This window comes from Propithecus coquereli, unplaced genomic scaffold, assembly GCF_000956105.1.
Source record: "Propithecus coquereli isolate 6110/MARCELLA unplaced genomic scaffold, Pcoq_1.0 Scaffold38, whole genome shotgun sequence".
NCBI classification, from domain to species: Eukaryota; Metazoa; Chordata; class Mammalia; order Primates; family Indriidae; genus Propithecus; species Propithecus coquereli.
In genome coordinates this window covers 3970779-3990862 of record NW_012149507.1, presented here as the reverse complement: position 1 = coordinate 3990862, position 20084 = coordinate 3970779, and the positions used below count along the sequence as shown (strand labels likewise).

At 40.9% G+C, this 20084-nt stretch overlaps 2 protein-coding genes across 3 annotated transcripts in view; both read left to right on the top strand.

Moving 5' to 3' along the window:
* Nucleotides 1–1287: 1287 nt before the first annotated feature.
* The window catches only part of LOC105816632 (myosin regulatory light polypeptide 9), a 25704-nt gene continuing 6907 nt past the window's right edge, over nt 1288–20084 (top strand). The window contains exons 1-4 of one of the 2 annotated variants that reach the window (XM_012652114.1): nt 1288–1417; nt 6463–6661; nt 7122–7283; nt 8966–9461. In XM_012652114.1, coding sequence (XP_012507568.1) covers nt 6478–6661; nt 7122–7283; nt 8966–9138 — 519 coding nt within the window. In that variant the 5' untranslated portion in view covers nt 1288–1417; nt 6463–6477 and the 3' untranslated portion in view covers nt 9139–9461. Of the gene's footprint in view, nt 1418–6462; nt 6662–7121; nt 7284–8965; nt 9462–20084 lie in introns of those variants that run through there. The other variant, XM_012652115.1, reaches the window with a different exon arrangement.
* Nucleotides 14859–20084, top strand: part of MYL12B (myosin, light chain 12B, regulatory) — a 12133-nt gene continuing 6907 nt past the window's right edge. Inside the window, exon 1 of the mRNA XM_012652113.1 lies at nt 14859–15174. The gene's annotated coding sequence lies outside the window, so the exon portion shown is untranslated. The remainder of the gene's footprint in view (nt 15175–20084) is intronic.

Here is a 20084-nt window from a genome sequence, read left to right as displayed (position 1 = left end):
ACCTTTCTGTCAGTCACCTATAGAATCAGGGCAATTATTTTTCCACAGTGACTTCATCTCTCAGGTAACTTTGGAACATGTTACTGGTTAACAGACGGAATGCTCCTGAGTTCCTTCAAGGCAGAAGCCACAGGGGACTTAGAATATCTCCTTTCCACAGCGCTTGGACTAACGCCTCCCTTCTCAGGACTGAAGCGAGCGCCGCCTTTCAAGGTGAAGACCCCAGGGCCGCCCCGGACTTCAGAACTGTTCTGGCCACGTGAGCAGACTAGTCACTGCACACTGGTGCTGGGAGGGTGACCGGAGTGAGATGAGGTCGCAGAGCTGAGGCGGCCAGAACGACAGTCTTCTCTCCAGACGCAGCGCGGAAAGACAAAGTCGGGGAGGGCTTTCTCTTTTCCTTTACCAAGAAGCACTGTTACCAGCTGTTCCAGGCAAGGAAAACTGCGAATAGATCCAATTTTTCATTCCTATTCTCACCAAGCCGCAAGCCCTCACCATAGAGGTGGGCGCAAACGTCGCCCGACTTCCTCCCTAGTCGGACCCAAGTCGGGCTGTCCCTGTTAGTCAGGGTCAGAGGATCTGGCAGGCGAGAGAAACAGCTAACGTTTTTGAAGAGTTAGTCTTCAGCCTAACTGGAGTGGCTACTCGTGACCTTATGAAATCGGTGTGGGCCAAAAAGAGAGTGGGAGCTTGCCTGAGGGCCCTTGGGACTTCACAACGTTTCCTCCTGTGTGGAAGGGATGGGGCTTTTCATAAAATAACACTGCACGAAGAGAGCAAATCGCTTGCACAAAGCCCCCTCACGGGTTGCGCGTACCACTCCGGCATCCTCAGGCGGAGACCCAGACCCTGTGCCGACTGTCACGCGCAGGCGCACTACCGCCCGGCAGCGGGAGCCGGACGCTCGGGGGCGTGGCGAAGGCCAGTCACGTGGGCCCTGCCTCCCGCTTGGCGATTTCCCTACATGGACTTGTGTTAACGGGCCCCGCCCCTCGCCCTGCCCTGGAATGTGCGAGGAGGCCAAGCCACAGGACAGACGCAACCACCTGCGGAAAGGAAAGGGGGGAAAAATTTGTTCATTGCAAGAAGACGTACAAAAAAGACGGAAACTCAGTAATCAGACCCAACGAATCATTATATATTCCTCTATGTTCTAAGTCATCCGCTTTATACCTCTTTCCAGTGCACTTAGTCAATACTGTGCCCGCTGACCACTCTGGTAACTTCCCTCCCTGCGGCCCTTCCATTCGACGGGCCCACTCTGTCAGCCAAGAATGGTGACCAGGCTTCCTTCCGGTTTGCTAAGCGGAGGCCGGAAGTGTTGGTTTTCAGCGGCTCTTGGGGTAGGAGGGTGGTGAAAGCGGCAGCGAAGGGATCACTGAGGTGCTTGTATTCTCGTGGCTGTGCACACAGGGTGAGTGGTGCTTGTGGTCGGCCGCTTGAGACCCATCTTGGGGGCCCATCTCCGCGGGGCCGGCTGGGAGGGCAGCGGGGCTCCGCGTACCTGCGCAGGTGGACCAGCCAGATCCCCACTTTGGAGCTTAAGGGGTCAGTTCTGGGACCCAAGGCCGGGACCGGAAGTGGCCCAGACGCGAAATTCGCTCCTGTGCCCAAACTTGGAGCTTGGGGCTCGCTGGCGCCTTGAGCTTGGGAGACTGCCGGTCCCGCGAAACCCGAGCCCTGCATAGCTGACTCCGGGACTATGTTTAGTTTCTAAGTAAACTTACCCGATTCAAGAGAGTTTGCGCAAAAACCGTAGCCCACTGTTCCCCCCTGCTGCAGCTGTTGCAGTTGTGTGGCTACGTTTAGTAGGGATAACCCAAGTTAAATTTGGAACTTTATCAGCTCAGTATCCGATCCTGTGAATAGAACTTTTTTCTGTGAGTGATATTTGGACAAAGAGGGGTTTGGGGTTTAGTTTGCGGCTCAAGAAAGAAGTCCCCAAATACAATAACTTGAGCCTTTTGGGTGGAGACTTTGGGCTAAGTCAATTCGCCAAAGAATTGTTTTCTTTTAAAGTAGTTTAGTGGGTGTATGAAAGTACGTATCAGTGGCTTAGAGACCTATGGGTTCAGTTCAGATTTTAACTTCCTAAGTGCAAAAATGCAAAAAGTTTTGTATCTAAAGGTGAAGAAAGTGAATATTTCTTAAAATGACTGATATTAGTTTCATGTTCTGGAAGGCCTTTGATAAACGTTAATCAGAAAAGCATTTTATTTTCAAAAGCGAGGCTTTGTCAGTCCTTACAACTAATTGCCAAGAAGTAAGAACTTTTTGGGTGTGGCAGTCTAAGAGAACTAATCCTACGTTCAACCGGAAGTTTGCATGAGAAATGAAAACTTGGTTTAGTTGGAAGGGAAGCACCAACCTGAGAATATACTTTTTAAAAACTGTGATTAGCACCGAAAAAATTACTTATACTTAGGTTTTTAAAAAGTGCATAGTGCATTGATTAAATGAGACAATAGATTTGGTCAAGATTTGGAAAGCAGACCAAAATACTAGGTACTGTCATACACTTGTAAGATGGGAGTTTTTCTCATTAAATAATATATTTCTTAGAATAGTATGAAATTGAGTGTTCTGTAGAAAAATTTTCTAGATTATTTTACATTTATTACCACTATAACTACTGGACTCTAGGATTCTAACTAGAGCAATCTAATGTATATATTAGTATGGATTAGTCCCATTTTATAAGCGAAACCGTAGTTTCTAGAGACTTTGAATCTTCTGGTTGCTCATGGTGTATGGTGAGAGCCTCTTTGAGGACCTCTGTCTTACATTTTCTTCCACCCTTAATCTAACATCTTCTTTACATGGTTTGTATCGCTCCTTTTGTCATAGCCCTTAATGATTCTCTTCCTATCTCATTAAGCTAAAAATAAAATCACAAATTCATTGCCACCGGCATTCCCCTCTCCTGGCTTAAAACAAGGTTGTGCTCCTTTAGATCTGTAAACTGAATCTTCTTGACTGCCCTTTATTCACTTTCTCATGCATCTGAAATCCTCATGCGTTTTGTAGAAGCCTGCTCTGTAAGTCTTCATACAACAAGTTCCATACAACAAATATCCCTTCACACCAAAGATCTTTTATTAAATTGTTCAAAAATAAAGACTCAACTTTATGATTGAAGAACCTCATAATTAGGATATTTCACGTGTTTACCTGGAGATCTTCCCATCTTAAACAAAGAATACTTACACTGATTTTTGAAATAGTTTAAATTTTATTTTACCATAGCTTTTTAAACTTACATGAGAGTTGTACATTTCCTGAAGGCCTGTTACATGAAGAGTAGCAACCTCATTTGAGGGAAAGTAAAATGGACAACAAACTAGAATTACAGCAAAGAGTACACTGACAGTATCAAAAATGACCTGCTCCTTGAGATTATAGCAGTGGTCCTGATTTCACTCCCTTCACCAGTGTTTATTCCATCTACACTTTTAGTGTGGTAGGAAAAAATAAACCCCAGTTTCCTTATTTTGGAACAATGAATGTGAAGCTGAACTCTATTGCTGAAAGACTCCAGATTTTTGGTGGGAGATAAACTCATAGATCAGAATCCAGCCTCCTTGAGAAAATAAAGGCCCAGATAGTAACTTGCCCAACGTTACACTATCAGTTTTTGGTAGAATTAGTTAAATTTGTTAGAATTAAGACTAACACCTGAATCTCTGAATTCTAACGGTGTCTTGTGGCTTCTAAATGATACCAAACAGAGTTTTTCAAGGTCTTCTCCCGTCCCCAATCTTTTAACTGCTCACAAAGATGTTTTCTGGACTCATAGTATTTAGTAATCATGTACCATCTTAGGAGTTATGTTTCATTATTGTCACACATTGTTTTAACTTTAGAGTCATACCTCTGGAATGAAAACTATGACTCATTTCATAAGTTGAATCAATCATCTCATTTCTTTATAGTTGCTTCCCCAACTATATTTTAAGCTCCTTGAAGCTAGGACACATGCCTTAAATTTCTTTACTAGCATTCAGCAGTAATGGTGTTTGATACATGTTAGTGTAGTTAACAGATCATACTAAGGTTGATGAGATGATGAACTGAATGAACTAAGGAAGAGTTCTGTGCGAGACCATTGGCAGTACTGACCCCCTAAAAAAACCACTTTTTTTTTAACTTTTAAAAACTATTTTATAATGCATTTACAAATTTAAAAAATGCATGATTAAAAGGAAATTCATCAGAATTCAAAAAAAAATACATATTACTTGACAACCAAAACTAAGCATTTTGGAAAGGTATCTAGAGGACCCCCCCGCCAAATTTAGTAATAGAAGATTTTGTAGATTAAAAAATCAGTTGTGTCAACCATTTGACCTGCAATTCTCATCAGTTCCTTTGTTCTTAAAATAGCTGACCTTTCTGTATTGTTAGGGGAAGACAATGTTGTCACATAAAACAGGCTATATTTAAAGATGTGCTTTGTCCTGCAAAGGCATGACATGCCTAACAAAGAGAGATAGACTGGTAAATGTGTGCCGCTCATTGGGTCTCAACCACCCACACTGAGTCCTCGAGTACATTTAAGAGTTGGAGGAATAATATACTCCATAACTCCTTATAGTTTTTAAGACATTTAGAATAGAGGGGAAAAGTCTAACTCTATATAGTTTAGATAATAACGGAATTTACTACCCCCAAAAAGAGTTACAGAATGAAAATAGCATTCATGAATGCCTTAAATAAATCATGAAAGGTAGCCTCCTAAAAGATGATTAAAGGATTCTAGGAAATTTGGGGAGAGTATATATCATAACTTCTGTGTCGTATGGGGTATATCTTTCCAACAACACATTCCAGTGTATGCTGTAGAGTGCTATATTGGACGGACTGGAATTTGCGACTACCCTTTGTGGAATTTCGTGCTAAAATCTGAAAACAGATTTAGCTTAAAAAAATTTGAGGCAGAGCTTTTTCTAATTATTTCCATAATTGTATTTAGTCTGGGTGAAGTGGGTATAATGAAGGAAAGAATGTAAGAAATAGTTTTTTAAATACATAGGAAACATTATATTCTTAGGGTCACTTTGGAGTGCTGAGATCGAGGTAGTAGTTCATTCTTTGCAGTCCACAGACTTATTTTTAGAGCAACGGCATAGTGTTATGCCACATCATAGCTAAATGTTGTTTTCAGAACGTAAGCATTAAAATTGTTATCCTGGTCACAGTGAAATCAGTAGTGCCTATTTTAGACCTGCTTGGAAGAATATAACTCAATACAGTGTCTTACTCTTACTGCTTAGAGGTTTTGCAGACTACCATCTCCACCTCAACTCTGAAGGATGGTACGGTAGAATTTTATTATCTGTTAACTATGGAATTTTTAACTTCAAGCAAACTGTTATAGTCTTTTAAAGATTGAATGTTGCAAGAAAAATTGCCTTTTCATTTTAGATATTATTAGACATTCTTTTTATTTTTACATTAAATTTTACAGGGGTAAATTTAGGTTATTAGAGAACAAAGGTAGTTTCTATGACTCTTAAGATATTTTCTAAACTTTTAAGACTAAATTGCTTTAAAAAGTGTTGCTCTGATTTCTCTTTAGTCATCTTAGGTACTTGAAATGATTTAGTGTGGCTCTAATACAAGAAGCTGGTTTGGATAGAGTGCAATGTCTATAAAAATTGTAGATAAATGAACTTCAGTTTTTTTATTTTTTTCCTTTAGCCTTTTAGCAAATGTTTCTTGAACTGCTTTGAGCCCAGAAAAGAGGGTACAATAAGAAATGTTAGTTGGATATGGAAGAACAATATTTGGCAATAGAAATTAGGAGATGAAGACTTGTTCCCTCAGTCCTTCTTCCTACTTTTTTGCCTTTCTGTCCACCATAGGATGAGATAGCTAGTTTTGGCTAGGCCTACAGACGGTGGATGTCTTGAAGATGAATTAGTACTCTCAACACCCCTATAGCACTGAAATATAGAACCTAGTGCTTTTCCCAGGTACCTAAGGTTTTTTTTGCTGCTTTATTGTGATTTGTGATTAAACCAGCAGATGTGGTTATTGGTTGTAGTTAGGCTGTATAGCAATACTGTGATTATTGTGATTAAACTAGCAGATTTGGTGATTGGTTATAGTTAGGCTGTATAGTACTGGGAGTATGTGATCTTGTTGTGAGCTTTGAATTAACCTTGGTTATAGTTTGGAATTTGAAATTAGTGATACACTGTGTATAAAATGTCACAACTATAAGGGTAAGTGAACCCAAACTCAGGTCTAATTTTTCTCTTTTAGTTTGGTTCTGTAAGTAATGGTTAGTTGAGAGTCATTTTTACCAAGTGATGTTGTCCTGCTGAAGACACATCTCGAGTAGCTCGACCATGTCAGGAACACTGATTGTTTACTTTTGTTAATCATTGTTTTAATTCATATTTAAGTAATCTTAAATGTTGATTGGGTTTTCCTTGTGTTTCCTTTCCTAATTAGGATTTAAACACCACCATGTCTAGTAAAAGGGCAAAGACCAAGACCACCAAGAAGCGCCCTCAGCGCGCAACATCCAATGTATTTGCCATGTTTGACCAGTCACAGATTCAGGAGTTCAAAGAGGCCTTCAACATGATTGATCAGAACAGAGATGGTTTCATTGACAAGGAAGATTTGCATGATATGCTTGCCTCACTAGGTAATGCTCAGTTTTAATATTAATGTATAACATAGAATTTCTACAATGCTTTTCATATTTATTTCATGAGTCTTAAAGCTCTGTGAAGTCTGTGTAATGAGTCTGCTAAAGTTTAAGTAAATTCTGGAGCAGTATTTCCCACTAACTATCTGCAGATTCCTGGCCCTGTCTCAGGATTGGGCTGGAGGCCACGTGTGTCTGTGTGTGTGTATAAAAATACCGATCTTGATTGTGAAAGTAGTGTTATTCCTTGTAACATCCCAGTGGAATATTATACAATCTCCAGACTCTTAATTTAGGCCTTATTCGTTAAGAAGCCTTTTTTTCCCCAAATAGTTTTGCAGCCATGAATGCAAACAGCAAACTGTATGAATGATAAGCTTTCTTGCCAAAATGTTTATCATTAATAGTTGATGTATATCATAATGTAATTAAAATTATGATCCTCTTTTTTATTTAGGGAAAAATCCAACTGATGAGTATCTGGATGCCATGATGAATGAGGCTCCAGGCCCCATCAATTTCACCATGTTCCTCACCATGTTTGGTGAGAAGTTAAATGGCACAGATCCAGAAGATGTCATCAGAAATGCTTTTGCTTGCTTTGATGAAGAAGCAACTGGTAAGTGAGAGTAGCCTTTAATTACAAAGTGATTTAATTTTTAGTTGTGGTAACTAAAATATACAGTAACTTGAAATACAATATAACACCCTCAGGTTTGTACCACACATAGTTTTTTGAACACAGTTCTTTTCTGGCATGCTTCGCTGCCTCTGCCTATAAATACTAATAGTTTACAATTGAATAGTTTGTATTCAAAACCTCTTTGGGAAACTTGTATTACTTCTTTACTAGAATGTTAACTCCACAAGGGTTGGGCTCAGTAAATATCCATTGAATAAATAACTTTTACCAGAGGAATCTTGGATAAAGTATAAATTGTTATAGACCATGGCTATACCATGGTACAGTTCTGTGTTTGTTTACCAAGTATCCCTTAGCTCTAAATAAAATTGTTTAAATCTGGTATCTAACCTTTATGTTAAAATAAACCAAGTACAGCTTAGGCTCTGGAATCAGACTACTTGGTTTCAAATTCCTCTTCTGCTACATAATAGCCGCGTAATTTGGGGCAACTTAACTTTCTCTAAGCCTCTGTTTTCTTGTTTATAAAATGGACAGTAATGTTACCTACCTCACAGGATTGTTAGGATTAAATGAGGAAATGAGATAATATACATAAAGTGCATATTGCCTGGCGTAGAGTTACTCTTAAAAAAGCAAAATGTAAATATTTAAAGGCCTGATATTTTGGGAGAAGTGTGTATAAGGGAAAACATATAAGGGAATATTTTCTACGATTCCCAACTCACATGGCATAGCCAAATGTTTTTAGGTAAGGAAGGCACACCCTTGGATTACCTGCATTACTTGGACTAATTGAATACTGAGTGGTTGTCAGGGCCTGCTGATGTAAGCAGTTCTCACTTACGCTTTCAAGGCTCCCCACATGTGCATGTTAGTTACTTGGGAAACCTTTTAAAAATACTAATACCAGATAATAAATTGGGTGACATCCAATCCTTATAGGCAGGCAGGCTTTATGAGAACCCTGGTATCAAAAACCCAGAGTAAAAACACACCTTTGGCTTACCCCACTGCCACTGCTTAGCACGATCTCTGCGACACAGTTGATGCTTAAATATTTATTCCATGTTTTTGTACATGCTAGACCTAGCCATATTTGTTATTACATAATAATTAGATTTGTAAACATTAAAAATCTCATTTTACATATGAGAAAACCGGAGTCAGAGGTAAAGTGAAATGCCTGAAATAACAGCTTGCTAAAACTGGGCCTCAAGACTCCAGTATTCTTTCCACTGAAGCACTTTGTTGATGTTTATGATACGGCGTTGATTTTACTGTGGCAGGGGACTGTTACCTGCTGGTAGAATAGGTGTAATCATGCATGCTGCTTTAGGGAACCATGAGGGTTAGATTCCTCAACCATACCTTTTAGAACTTTTGTTTAGGCACAGGTTGAGTCTCTATTACCAAGAGATCAGAAGATGGATGCAGAGGCAGATTGACAGAGCAGAGTTAACGCTACTAAGTAACTGGGCATTTTTCTAGGCAACTGTCTACTGATGCTGCCTTAAGCAAGTGGAAACACCCTGTATTTCATATATTTGCGTGTTTATAGTTTTTAACATCCAGAACATGCTTAGTCAAGTATAGATCTTCCTGTAATTAATCCTCAGAGTAGTATATATTCTGACCCTCAGTTCTTTGTTCTCCAGGCACCATTCAGGAAGATTACCTGAGAGAGCTGCTGACAACCATGGGAGATCGGTTTACAGATGAGGAAGTGGATGAGCTGTACAGAGAAGCCCCCATTGACAAAAAGGGGAATTTCAATTACATCGAGTTCACGCGCATCCTTAAACATGGAGCAAAAGACAAAGATGACTGAAAAGAACTTCAGATTCCAGCCAAACGTTCCTTGTTGCCACTTTGGGTATTTCTGAGATTTTCTCTTAGAGTCTGTTGCATGCTCTTAGCTTTACAGCTTTTGCTTTTCCTGTTGTATTTATTCTCAGCCATTTTGGGCGTATGTATCTTTATAATCAGACTGGAAATGGGACTTTTTATCATTTTCAGAATAGAAAATATGGTAATTTAACTTACCAGCTCCTATCCCCCCAATAACTGCAGTCTACAGAGTCAATATATTTTTTCAGAGAAAGTTATTCACTCAATTTTTTCTGAACCATAATTAAACTTTACAATAAAATACTTGTTTAAACTTCTTATTTGCTAAAATTGGTTTCTGTTAGTTTTAGTTCCATCTTCCAAAGAAAGGTAGGTGATAATCTAGAAAATGGTATAGTTGTTAGACCTCTGCCTTTCTTCCTCCAATTTTCCTAACAATCCTGTCTCCGCTACTCCTGTTCATTCTTTCTCTTCCCAAGGAAATTCAGCTGCCCTGATCAGGTCTCCTACAATTTGTCTTCCAATTTTTAAAATAATTTCCTGTAGAATTTGCATATATGTGATAGTTTTAGTAGCTTTAAGTCCTTATGTTTAACATACCCGCCAACATTTCCACTTTAAGCTTTCGTACATTATTTCATGTCATTTAAAATTAGACCAGGCCACTGAGTGTAATTTTAATTTGTCCTATTTTGAACCTATTTTAGCCCCAAAGGTTCTGTGGAATGCTACCAAAAAGAGATTTTTGTGTTGTATTTCAGTGTGTTGGAAATACAACACAGTATTTTAAAAATTATATATAGTTTTTCTTTAATACAACAATCCCTACTGAAAGATCATATTTGTTTATGCAGAAGTTCACCATGAGTCCATGTATGAATTTTGGACATTCCTGACTTGCCCACAAACAAAACAGCTGAAGCTACATGTCTGGGAAAGTGAGGTCATTGTTTCTATCCTAAAAATAACTTTTGCTATTTGCAGAATGCAGAACCATTTCAGAGTTAATCAGGGAGTGGTAAACAGCTTCATTCTCTTTGGGCTTCAAAAATCTGACTCTCAAAGGACTTCAGAATTCTGACTCAAAGATTCATGAGTTTAAAAAGATTTGAAATGTTGGGGGAAAAGCTGACTGAAAAGAGTTGCCTGTTAGCCTTCAAAGATGAGTAATTGACAATTACTCTAATAACTTCAAGTTTTATGTTACTATTAACAAGACTATCCTTGGACAAAACTATTACCTCACTCAGTAAACAATTCAGAATGCCTTCTAGGCAGCAGGCCTTTGCCCACACTAGAATAGGTGAGCTAGATCCTTTAACCTGGTAAGGCCAATTATATAGAACAGGAACAAAAGGACTAACAGAAACTAGTCTTCGCCCTCTTCAAGATTAGAATCTTAGAACCTGCCTTAATTCCTTGCCTTTTATTTGTTCTTGAATTTCATTCAGTATTTAAGCAAAATGCTTCTTTCAGGTTATGTTCGTGGTGGTAAAATCTTATTTGTTGAATTGAATTTTCATTTCAATAGAAAAAATTACCACTTCTGCTTTGTTAAATCTCTAGTGAAGAACTAATAACAACATTGTTTTCACTACAGAAAATAAAAGGTACTACTAGAATTATCTCTTTCAGTACCCCCATTTCCATTTCAGATAACTGCTGAAAGAACCAGCCTTCTTTAGGAACAATGGATGATCTACCCTGAATGAAATAAGTGTCCTAATTTAGTAATAGCATTCTCTGCTTAGTGAGCTAGGCTTTGCCAGTAAAAAGGTAAAAGTGTTTTCTCTAACAGTGAGTTTGACTGAAAAATCAGTCTCTAAAATGTTTCCATGATGAAAGTCATACTTGAAGCATTTGAAAACTATTTCAAAAGTTTTGATGAAACCAACCTAATGAGGGCAGCATCCTTATCTACCTGCTTTGATTGTATAGTTATTTGGACTTAGGCCCAAATTTCATTTGATCAAGGAAGCTATGACTTGGAGCAGGAATTGAATGCTCCTGGGAAAAAAAGGAAGAAGGCCAGACCATAAAAGAAAAGTAAAAGCAAATTCTGAGAAGGAAAGGGAACCATTTTCAACAAAGTGTAAGGAGAGGAAGGACAGCAAGAGGTATAACACCTGGACTTCAGGATCAGATAAAAGATGATAATAGGGTTTGGAGAGGTAAATAGAGCTACAAAAACAGTCTTTTGGAAACCAAGTTCATTTCAAGAGTAAGGAGGTTAGTCATTAGTGTCACCACAGAAAAGTCAAGTGTGGAAAAGTTTAAATAAGCCACTAGATTTGGCAAGTCATTAGTTACATTTGCTAGAAGTGTTAGGTGGAGTTCTGAGTGCAGAATCCATAGTGCAGCACAGGATAGTGGATAATGCCTGTGTTTGGGGGTCAGGCAGACCTGTATTTAAATCTCAGTTTTTCCAACCTGAGCACCATACCGAGATCCCGCCTCTACAAAATACAAACATAAGCCTGGTGTAGTGGTGCATTCCTGTAGTCCCAGCTACTCAGGAGGCTAAGTAAGGCAGGAGGATTGCTTGAGCCCAGGAGTTTGAGGCTGTAGTGAGCTATGGTCGTGTAACTGCACTCTAGCCTGGGCCACAGAGCAAAACCCTAAATATATCCCATTTTTTGCTACATCATAGCATTATAACCTCAAGGAAGTTATTTAACCTCCCTTGGCCTATTTATTCATTTTTGAAAAGGAAGTAACGCTATTGATTCATGATAGGAACATAATATATAAAGCAGCATTTGTGTGATTAAGAGCAGCATGGGTTTGGAGGCATACTTGGTTAAGTGAATTGCACCATTAGTTGACTAGCTCTGTGTCCTTGAACAAACAGATCATTCTTAAGTCAGTTTCACCATCTACAAAAGTGGGACAGTACCCTCCAAGTTTGTGTGAAAATTAGAAATACAAAAGATTAATGGTCTGGCACATAATAGATATCCAAATAGTTATTTTTGTTTTGTTTAACAGAGGGCCAGTGAAGAGAAGGGTTAAAAGGCTTGTCTATAAAGTAGAGATTCAAGCCTGTTTGTAGACAGAGAGGAAGACAATTAGTGAAACAAAATGAATCATGTCTATGAGATAGAAAGGGATAGAACCTATATCACATGTAGTATTATCCTTAGAAAAACAGATGGATACTTCTGGAAGGGTAGGTGAAGACGAGAGTTTCATGGTAATTGGAGATTAAAAGTCTGAGATTAGGAGAAAGATTCCTAGTTAATTGATAGTAAATTATTTCAACTAAAATTTCATTAAAGGGTTATTATGAAGATTTAATATGACTATGCATAGAAATGCCTGTCAGTTTTCCTGGTACGTACTGGATGCTCAAAATAGTTTTCTTTCAACTTCCTGAGCAGATCCGATATGCCAGACTTGTGTGTGTCTCATTAGGTCCTCCTCAAGTGTACAATTTCTTGATTTCCCTGAAACCTCGTGGTTTTTTTTTTTTCCCCTGAAAGGGATTGTTGGAGTGAATCCCGCATTGAAGAAATGTCCCGTTTTCCCAGTGCTACTTATCCCTTTTCCCCTTGCTCTCCCAACTTCCAAGTGCCTACATCCTTTTATTGTAGATTTCTCTGTGCCTGCTCAAATAGCAGGAGTCATGACTTGTCTCCAGTATTTTTCCACGTACATTTTAGAGTTGTAAGGAGTTTACAGTGTGTTTTTTGGGTTTAATATTTCTTTTTTTAAAGTTTTTGTTTATTTATTTATTTTTAGAAACAAGGTCTGGCTATATGGCCAGGACTGGTCTGGAATTGCTGGCCTCAAACAAGTAGCTGGGATTACAGGTGCACGCTACTGTGCCCATCTCTAGTGTAATATTTCTTGAATCACTTTTCATGTTTTGACATAGCCACCATTATTTTTTTTTTTTTTTTGGTTTTGGTTTGAGAATATTACTTTTCCAGCCACTCTTCTTAATGACCATAATTATCCTTGACATGTTCATTATGCTATAATGAACAATTTCCCAGGTGCTAGATATTTAAATATCCAGTTTTTCATTAATAAATGTTTTTCTTTTGTATCTAGAGAGAACAATGTACTTTAGGATTACTTCTTCAGAACAGTGCTGTCCAACAGAACTTTTTGTAATGATGGAAATGCTCTCTGTCCTATCCAGTATGAACACTAGCCACATGTGGCTATTGAGCACTTAAAATGTATCTAATACAGCCAGGCGCTGTGGCTACTCCAGAGGTTGAGGTGGGAGGATCACTTGAGGCCAGGAGTTCCAGGCTGTAGCACACCATGATTGAGCCTGTGAATAGCCACTGCACTCCATCCTGGACAACACAGCGAGATCCCTGTCTATAAAATGTGTCCAATACAACAGATGAACTGAATTTTAAATTAAATAGCCATCTGTGATTAGTGACTATTGTATTGGACCACACAGTTCTAGAAGCTTAAATAAAGAGATCAAAGTTAAAGTACAGTCAGGATGAGTCAGCTATATGATCTTACGTTGGCCAGCATGAGGGTTTATGGGGTGTTAATAGACCATACTTGGAAGAGCTCTGTGACAGAGACCTGGGGAGCCAAAATCTGATGAGTGGAAAAAAATGATTTAATCTACCAAACCAAAAGGCAGACTGCAGCTTAGGGAAAGAGTAAATATTGTAGAACCAGGTGTGACTTGTCAGCAATTGCTTTTCTAACACTGTTGAGAAAATGCATTGTTAGGATCTGGACTTTGGGCAGTGCTGCTCAGAGAAGGACCACAGCATTAGCATCACCTGAGTGCTTACTAGGAATTCAAATTATCCTCCACCCCTGACCTACTGTATCCTAATATGGTTTTTAAGGCTCAAGAATCTGTTTTAGCAGGCCCTCCAGGTTATTCTTAGGCGAACTACTGTTTAAGAACTACTGTTGTAGAGTGCTGAACACACGGACCCTACTTTCTAGGAATTTCTGATCAAAGATTTGTAGAATACAAACTCCATGAGGAAAGAGACTGAACTATTCATTCATTTCCCCAGCATCCGGCACATGTTACGGCAATACGTGCTCAATAAAGATTTGCTATTAGATTGACTGCCTTCCATTATCCTGAAAGAGTGCTATTCATCTAGATCATTACTAGGTGAGGGAAACGGTCCTGAAGAATATAGCCACAAACAAGATCTAAACAAAACCTGAACACTGTAGCTTTGTGTTTTCCTTTGTTCTGGCCAAGAGCATCATATAATGTGTATATGCGCATGTATGTACGTGTGTGCATAATTCTGCCATCTCTTTAATAACATAAAGGAAAGCAAATAATTGGAATAAAACTTTGTTTTAGGGGAATGAAACAGTCATAAGCTGTGTAGGCTGATTAAGACCCTAAGCTTTACAATCTGAGGGTAAGAAAGGAGTAGGTTAAACGTTTTAATTTAGGCGGGAGTGCGGTTTAAAAGAGAGACGGTTTGTAGAGCCAGCAGCTCTTACCTTCCCAATACTACATGGGACATACCCTAAAAAATGACTTGTTTATCTGAAATTCAAATTTAGGCGAAATGTACTTCCATTTGCTAAATCTGGCAGCCCTCGGTGGGCCGCTTCCGGCACCAGGGGACCCCCCCAAACCGTGGCGACCGTGGGCGGAATTCCAGCACCCGGCCCCACCCCGCCCCGCCCCGCCGGCCCAGGAACGCGGAAGGGCCGCGGGACCCGGCGCGGGAAGGCGCGGGCAGCAGGGCGGGCTGCTGGGCTACCGCCGCGTACGCACGGAGCAGGGAAGGAACAGACAACCAAAGCCTCGGCTGCGCGCCTGCGGCCCAGGGAGCCCCGCTCCTCGCGGACGCTCGGGCTCTGCGGGTCCCGGCGGGGACACGAGCCGCACCCCCCTTCCGAGTTGGACCCGCCGCGCCTTCCGGTGCGCCTTCCGCTCCGCCTCTCCAGGCAGGAAGTGCCGGCGCCGCCACTGTCCGGCCTCAGCCCAGCGCTCTTCGCCGTCGCTCGTCGTCTGGCGCAGGACAGTCCCGGTTCTGGTGTTTGGCGCCTGGTGAGTGGCGCTCGGCCCCGCGCGCGACGCCCCTCGGGCTGCATCCGTCCCTCCGCGTCCCCTCCCGCTGCGTGCCTGCGTCCGGGCGGCGGCAGGACCTGTCAGGTTGGCCGAGAAGTGGACGCAGGGCCGGAGATGAAGGGAGGGGGGTCAGCGGTGAGGCCCTGGCTTGGAAGTGGAGGCGCCGGGAAGTTCCGGGCGGATGAAGCCGGGCTGGGGAGACGCCCTGCCAGAAGAGGCGGCGGGGTCCCCGGCAGCGCCTGGGCCTGGGCCGGCCCTGCGTCACCTGGATGACTTAACACACCTGGTGCCTCGGACCTCCCGGCAGCCCCGCTGCCAGCGCCTGCCCTCGACCCCGCCGCGCGCCCACGCAGTCGATTAGGCCAACTGGGCGTGCTCGTGTGGAGCAGGAGTGTCTGCTCCGTGCCCCGTACTGTGCTGGGTGCTTTGTGGCCTGCTGGTGTCCAAGGAAACTATTAGCGCACTGGTACCGGAGTGGATGCTTAGTATAGGCAAAAATGTAATGATTTCATGGGAGTTGTAACTCGCTGTATGGAAAGATTTAGTTTATTCGTGTTGATTGAAGAAAGGATAAATAACAGAAATCAGGAAAGGCTTCCTTGGAAAAGAATCCTGACATCATTGAGGGCTTTGGATTCTGAGGGCTTTGGATTCTGAGGGCTTTGGATTCAGCCTTTGGAGGGAGAACTTATTTGATAGTGTTTTTGGCTGGATCCGTGGTAGGTGGTAACGAGCAAAAGCTCAAAAGGTGGGGATTGTGTCGTGTGGAAAGGAGACAGAGGGCTCTGAGACCAGCCTGATTGGAACAGGACTATAATGAATAAAATAGTTGGACGTAAAGGTAGGTAAATGGGTAAGTGGAGTCTTTTTATGGATGTCTTGAAGACTTGATGAGAAACAAAAGATTATGTAAGAGGCCTTAGGGGGTCGTTTTGGATTCTTCACTAAAGGAGTAAGTACTGTGAAGAAAGGGATGTTTGGAGGATTAGTTTGGCAGCTTTGCTTTAAGATGGATTTGGAATGGCCTTTTGGTAAGAAAAATCATAGCATTTTAGGATTCAGTAGGACCTTGTAGATTATCTTGTGAAAGCCTTTCATCTTATAAGTGAGGAAACAAAAAAACCACAGAGGTGAGGTAATTTGCCCAGGGTGGTCTACTCTGCTGGACTTGATAACTAAGTGCACAGCTTTTGGCTTTCAGGCTCTGTTCAGTGAAACAACTTCTTTGATGGCTGACTCAATAGTCATTTATACTTTAATGAGACTGAGTTTGGAGAAGATAAACTGCAACATCTTAAGGGCAGATCTCCAGGTGAGGGTTGCTAAGGTTAGGAAAGATAAGAGGATTTAGAGCCCCTAAATGGGGCTAGTTTTTCCTTTCTCCCAAGATTCAGACTCCAGATGTCTAGGGATGAGTTTTTATCATACCCTGTTTGACAGCACCTTTAATCGGGATCATCTTTCCTCATTCGACACATTAGCTGTGTGGTGGTATTGCTTGTCACCCCCAACTAACTATCCACGTTTTCATGGTAGAGAATTTCGGCTGCCTGTAAGCAGGATATTAGGGGCTGGTAGTACAAGCTCTGGAGCTAGGTTTCCTGAGTACAGATCCTGTCTCTAAGCTGTACCATTTTCTAGCTCTGTGGCAGGTTGTTTATTCTCTTTACCCTAATTTTCTCATCTGAGAGAAGAGGATAATAACTACTCATATCGTAAGATGTTGTAAGGATTAAATGAGTTAATACATGTGAAGTGCTTAGACCAGTGCCTGGCACATCTTTAGTACTCAATTATTGTCCCTAGTCAGTACTGCTCCTTCCAGGTATGGATCAAGGAGTAGCTGGTAAGTTTCCTTAGGAATCTCTTGGTGAAGAGACCTGGATCCTGGCTAGACCTTAGAGAAAAGCTTTATTTTGGAATTTAGATCCAGGACCTATCTCACATAATGAACATACGTAATTCTATTTGTGACAGGAGGGAAACTTAACTAGTATTTATTGAACACCCGCCATGTACAAGGAACCTCTACTAAGCCCTGCAATCCAAGGTGGACAGGCAAAAGGCCATAAAAATGTATTTGTAAATTGCATGGCAGTGATTCCTACTCAGCAATAAAAAAGAATGAACCACTGATAAACCCGGTAAGATAAATAAATCTCAAAGACATTGTACTGAGTGAAAGAAGTCTGGCATATATGTAAGAGTGTATACTGTATAATTCCATTTATAAGAAGTTCAAAGACAGCAGTAATCTAGGGTGATGGAAATCTGAACAATGATTGCTTATGGGAGAGGGTGATTGACTTGGAGGGAACTTTCAGGATGTTAACATTTGTAATTTGATTGGAGTGATGGTTACATGGGTGTATGTTTTACAGAAACTTATTAAGATTTGTACTTTTCGCTATATAAATTTCACTACAGTGAAACAAAATGATATGGGAGTTCAGAGGATGGAAAGTTTACTGTCAACTGGGATGATCATAAAACCTGTAATAGAGAAAGAAATGGCAGTATTATAATGTATGTGCTAAGTGTAAAATATATATACAGCTGGGCGTAGTGGCTCATGCCTGTAATCCCAGCTACTCAGGAGGCTGAAGTGGGAGGATCAGTTGAGCTCAGAAGTCTGAGACCAGCCTCGGCAACATAGCAATATCTGTCTGTAAAAAAATAAGTTACCCGGCACAGTGGGAGGCTGAGATGACAAGATCTCTTGAGGCCAGGAGTTCAGGGCTGCAGTGAGCTATGATGATGTCACTGCCCTCCAGCTTGGGCAATAGACCAAGACCTCATCTTTTAAAACAAAAAAAAACCCAACCACACCATATACACTAGGGAGGGAAGTACTAGGGAGGAAAGCTTATAACAGTTTATGGAACTGACTGCTTTTTTTTTTTGCCTAAATATGCAGCATAAAAGCAATTATATATTATTAAGTATATGAGATTAACTTTGTAAAGTATTTTAACTTGATTACATACTAAAATTTCTTTATGATTGCTGTTTTCAGACTTGCTCATGTATCCAGTTATTTGATCCTCCCAATTAGAACAAACATGAGTCTTGACTACAGTAGTGACAGTGGGAATCCATGACAAATGTCTGAAGATTCTGACAGACCTTGATGAAGATGAGATTGAATCAAAAATGACCTTAGATTTTAATTTTAGCCCAAGAATTACTCTCTGTGTGAGTTCATCCACGCTCAGGGTCTCACCTTGTGTCACTGCTCACAAATCAGTCTTGCTAATTAAGACCCCCAAGCATCCTGTCCTCTGGGCATCACTTGGCTAAAACCTAGCTAAAACTCTGAATTATTTATCATCTCACAAAACCAGTTCCTCCCTCCACACCACTCCCCAGTTACCTCATTTTTGAGTGGAACCTCTGTGCTACCAGTTTTTCAGCCAGCAGTTAAGATAAGGACATTCAAGGACTGAGCTTTGAGGGAAACTCTAATTAGGAAGCAAGAAAAACTAGCACATCAGAGGAATTCATCCAGAAGAATAGGATGGTGATGATGGGAATGTTGAGGAAGGGTGACTCTGTTGCAGTTAAAAGAGGAACCTACAGAACTTGGACAGAAATTGAATAGAAGGAGTTAAAATTTTCTAACCAGAAATAGAAAATTCCCCTATCCAATGCAAACTCGACTGTGATCCCTTCGAGTTTTCTCGAATTCTGTGGCTGTAATTCTGAAATAGAGGCATTGCTCTATTTTAACATTAAAGAGGTCAAGGAAACTGGCTTTATTAGTTTTCTATTGGTATATAACAAATCACTCTAAAACTTAGCACCTTAAAAAGCAATGAACAATTTTTGAGGGTCAGGACTAGATCAGCTTAAGTGGGTGGTTCTGGCTCAGGGTCTCTCATGAGGTTGTGTGCTGGGGCTGCAATCATCTGAAGGAAGATTAGCCTCCAAGGTGGCTGACTCACATGGCGGGCAGATAAGTGCTGACTGTTGGCAGGAAGTCTCGGTTCCCTGCAACATGGACCTGTCTATAGGGCTGTGTGTTGGCTCTTGCAGATTGAGTGATCTAAATGAGATCGGGTCCGAAGCTGCAGTGTCTATTATGACAAAGTCAAACACCAACATTCCATAATATCTTATTGGTTACATAGGTCAACCCTTTTCACTGTTGGAGGGGACTGCACAAGGGGATGAGAATTGTTGAGGAACCTGGCTACCACCATGGCCAAAGGAGCAAGGACTAATGCTTTCAGGGGCCAGGCAGATAACATAAACAAATGCCAAGGAGGACAAGGAGATGTAGGAAGCAGAGGGGATTGCTCATTAAATAACTCATTATCTACAGGGATTTTGGGATGCTGATGGTCAAATGATTCCTTATTGTATAGTTGTTCAAGATGTCTAAAATTTATATTTTTATATAAAATGTTCAGTTTTTTTAAATGTTGACAAACTAATTCAATTTTCAAAAGAGGAATTTTAAAGGGATGCCTGGGGGAACTAAAGGAACCTGTGCAGACTGCATGTAGTTTGGTAGCTGCCAGGTTATCACTGCTGATCTACTTGACACTTTTATGTTATGAACAAGAAAGTGAGGCCCAAGAAAGCTAAAATTACCAGAGGTCATACAACTTGTGAATGACAGAACTGGAATTAGAATCCAGGCCTCCAGCTCGCCATTAAACTATGACCAGTGTTGAAAAGCTAAGGGGACCTAGATGCAAAAACAGCCAATGTGATCTAAGTGGTTAACTTAATGATCTACATGGCTCGCAACCTTCACTGTGCATTGGACTCCACTGGTGCTTTTTTTAAAAATGCATATGCCTAGGCCCCACTCCCAGATACTCAGTTTCCCTTAGGCTAGTCAGGATCCATGCATCAGTTTTTTTAAACTTTTGAGGTGATTC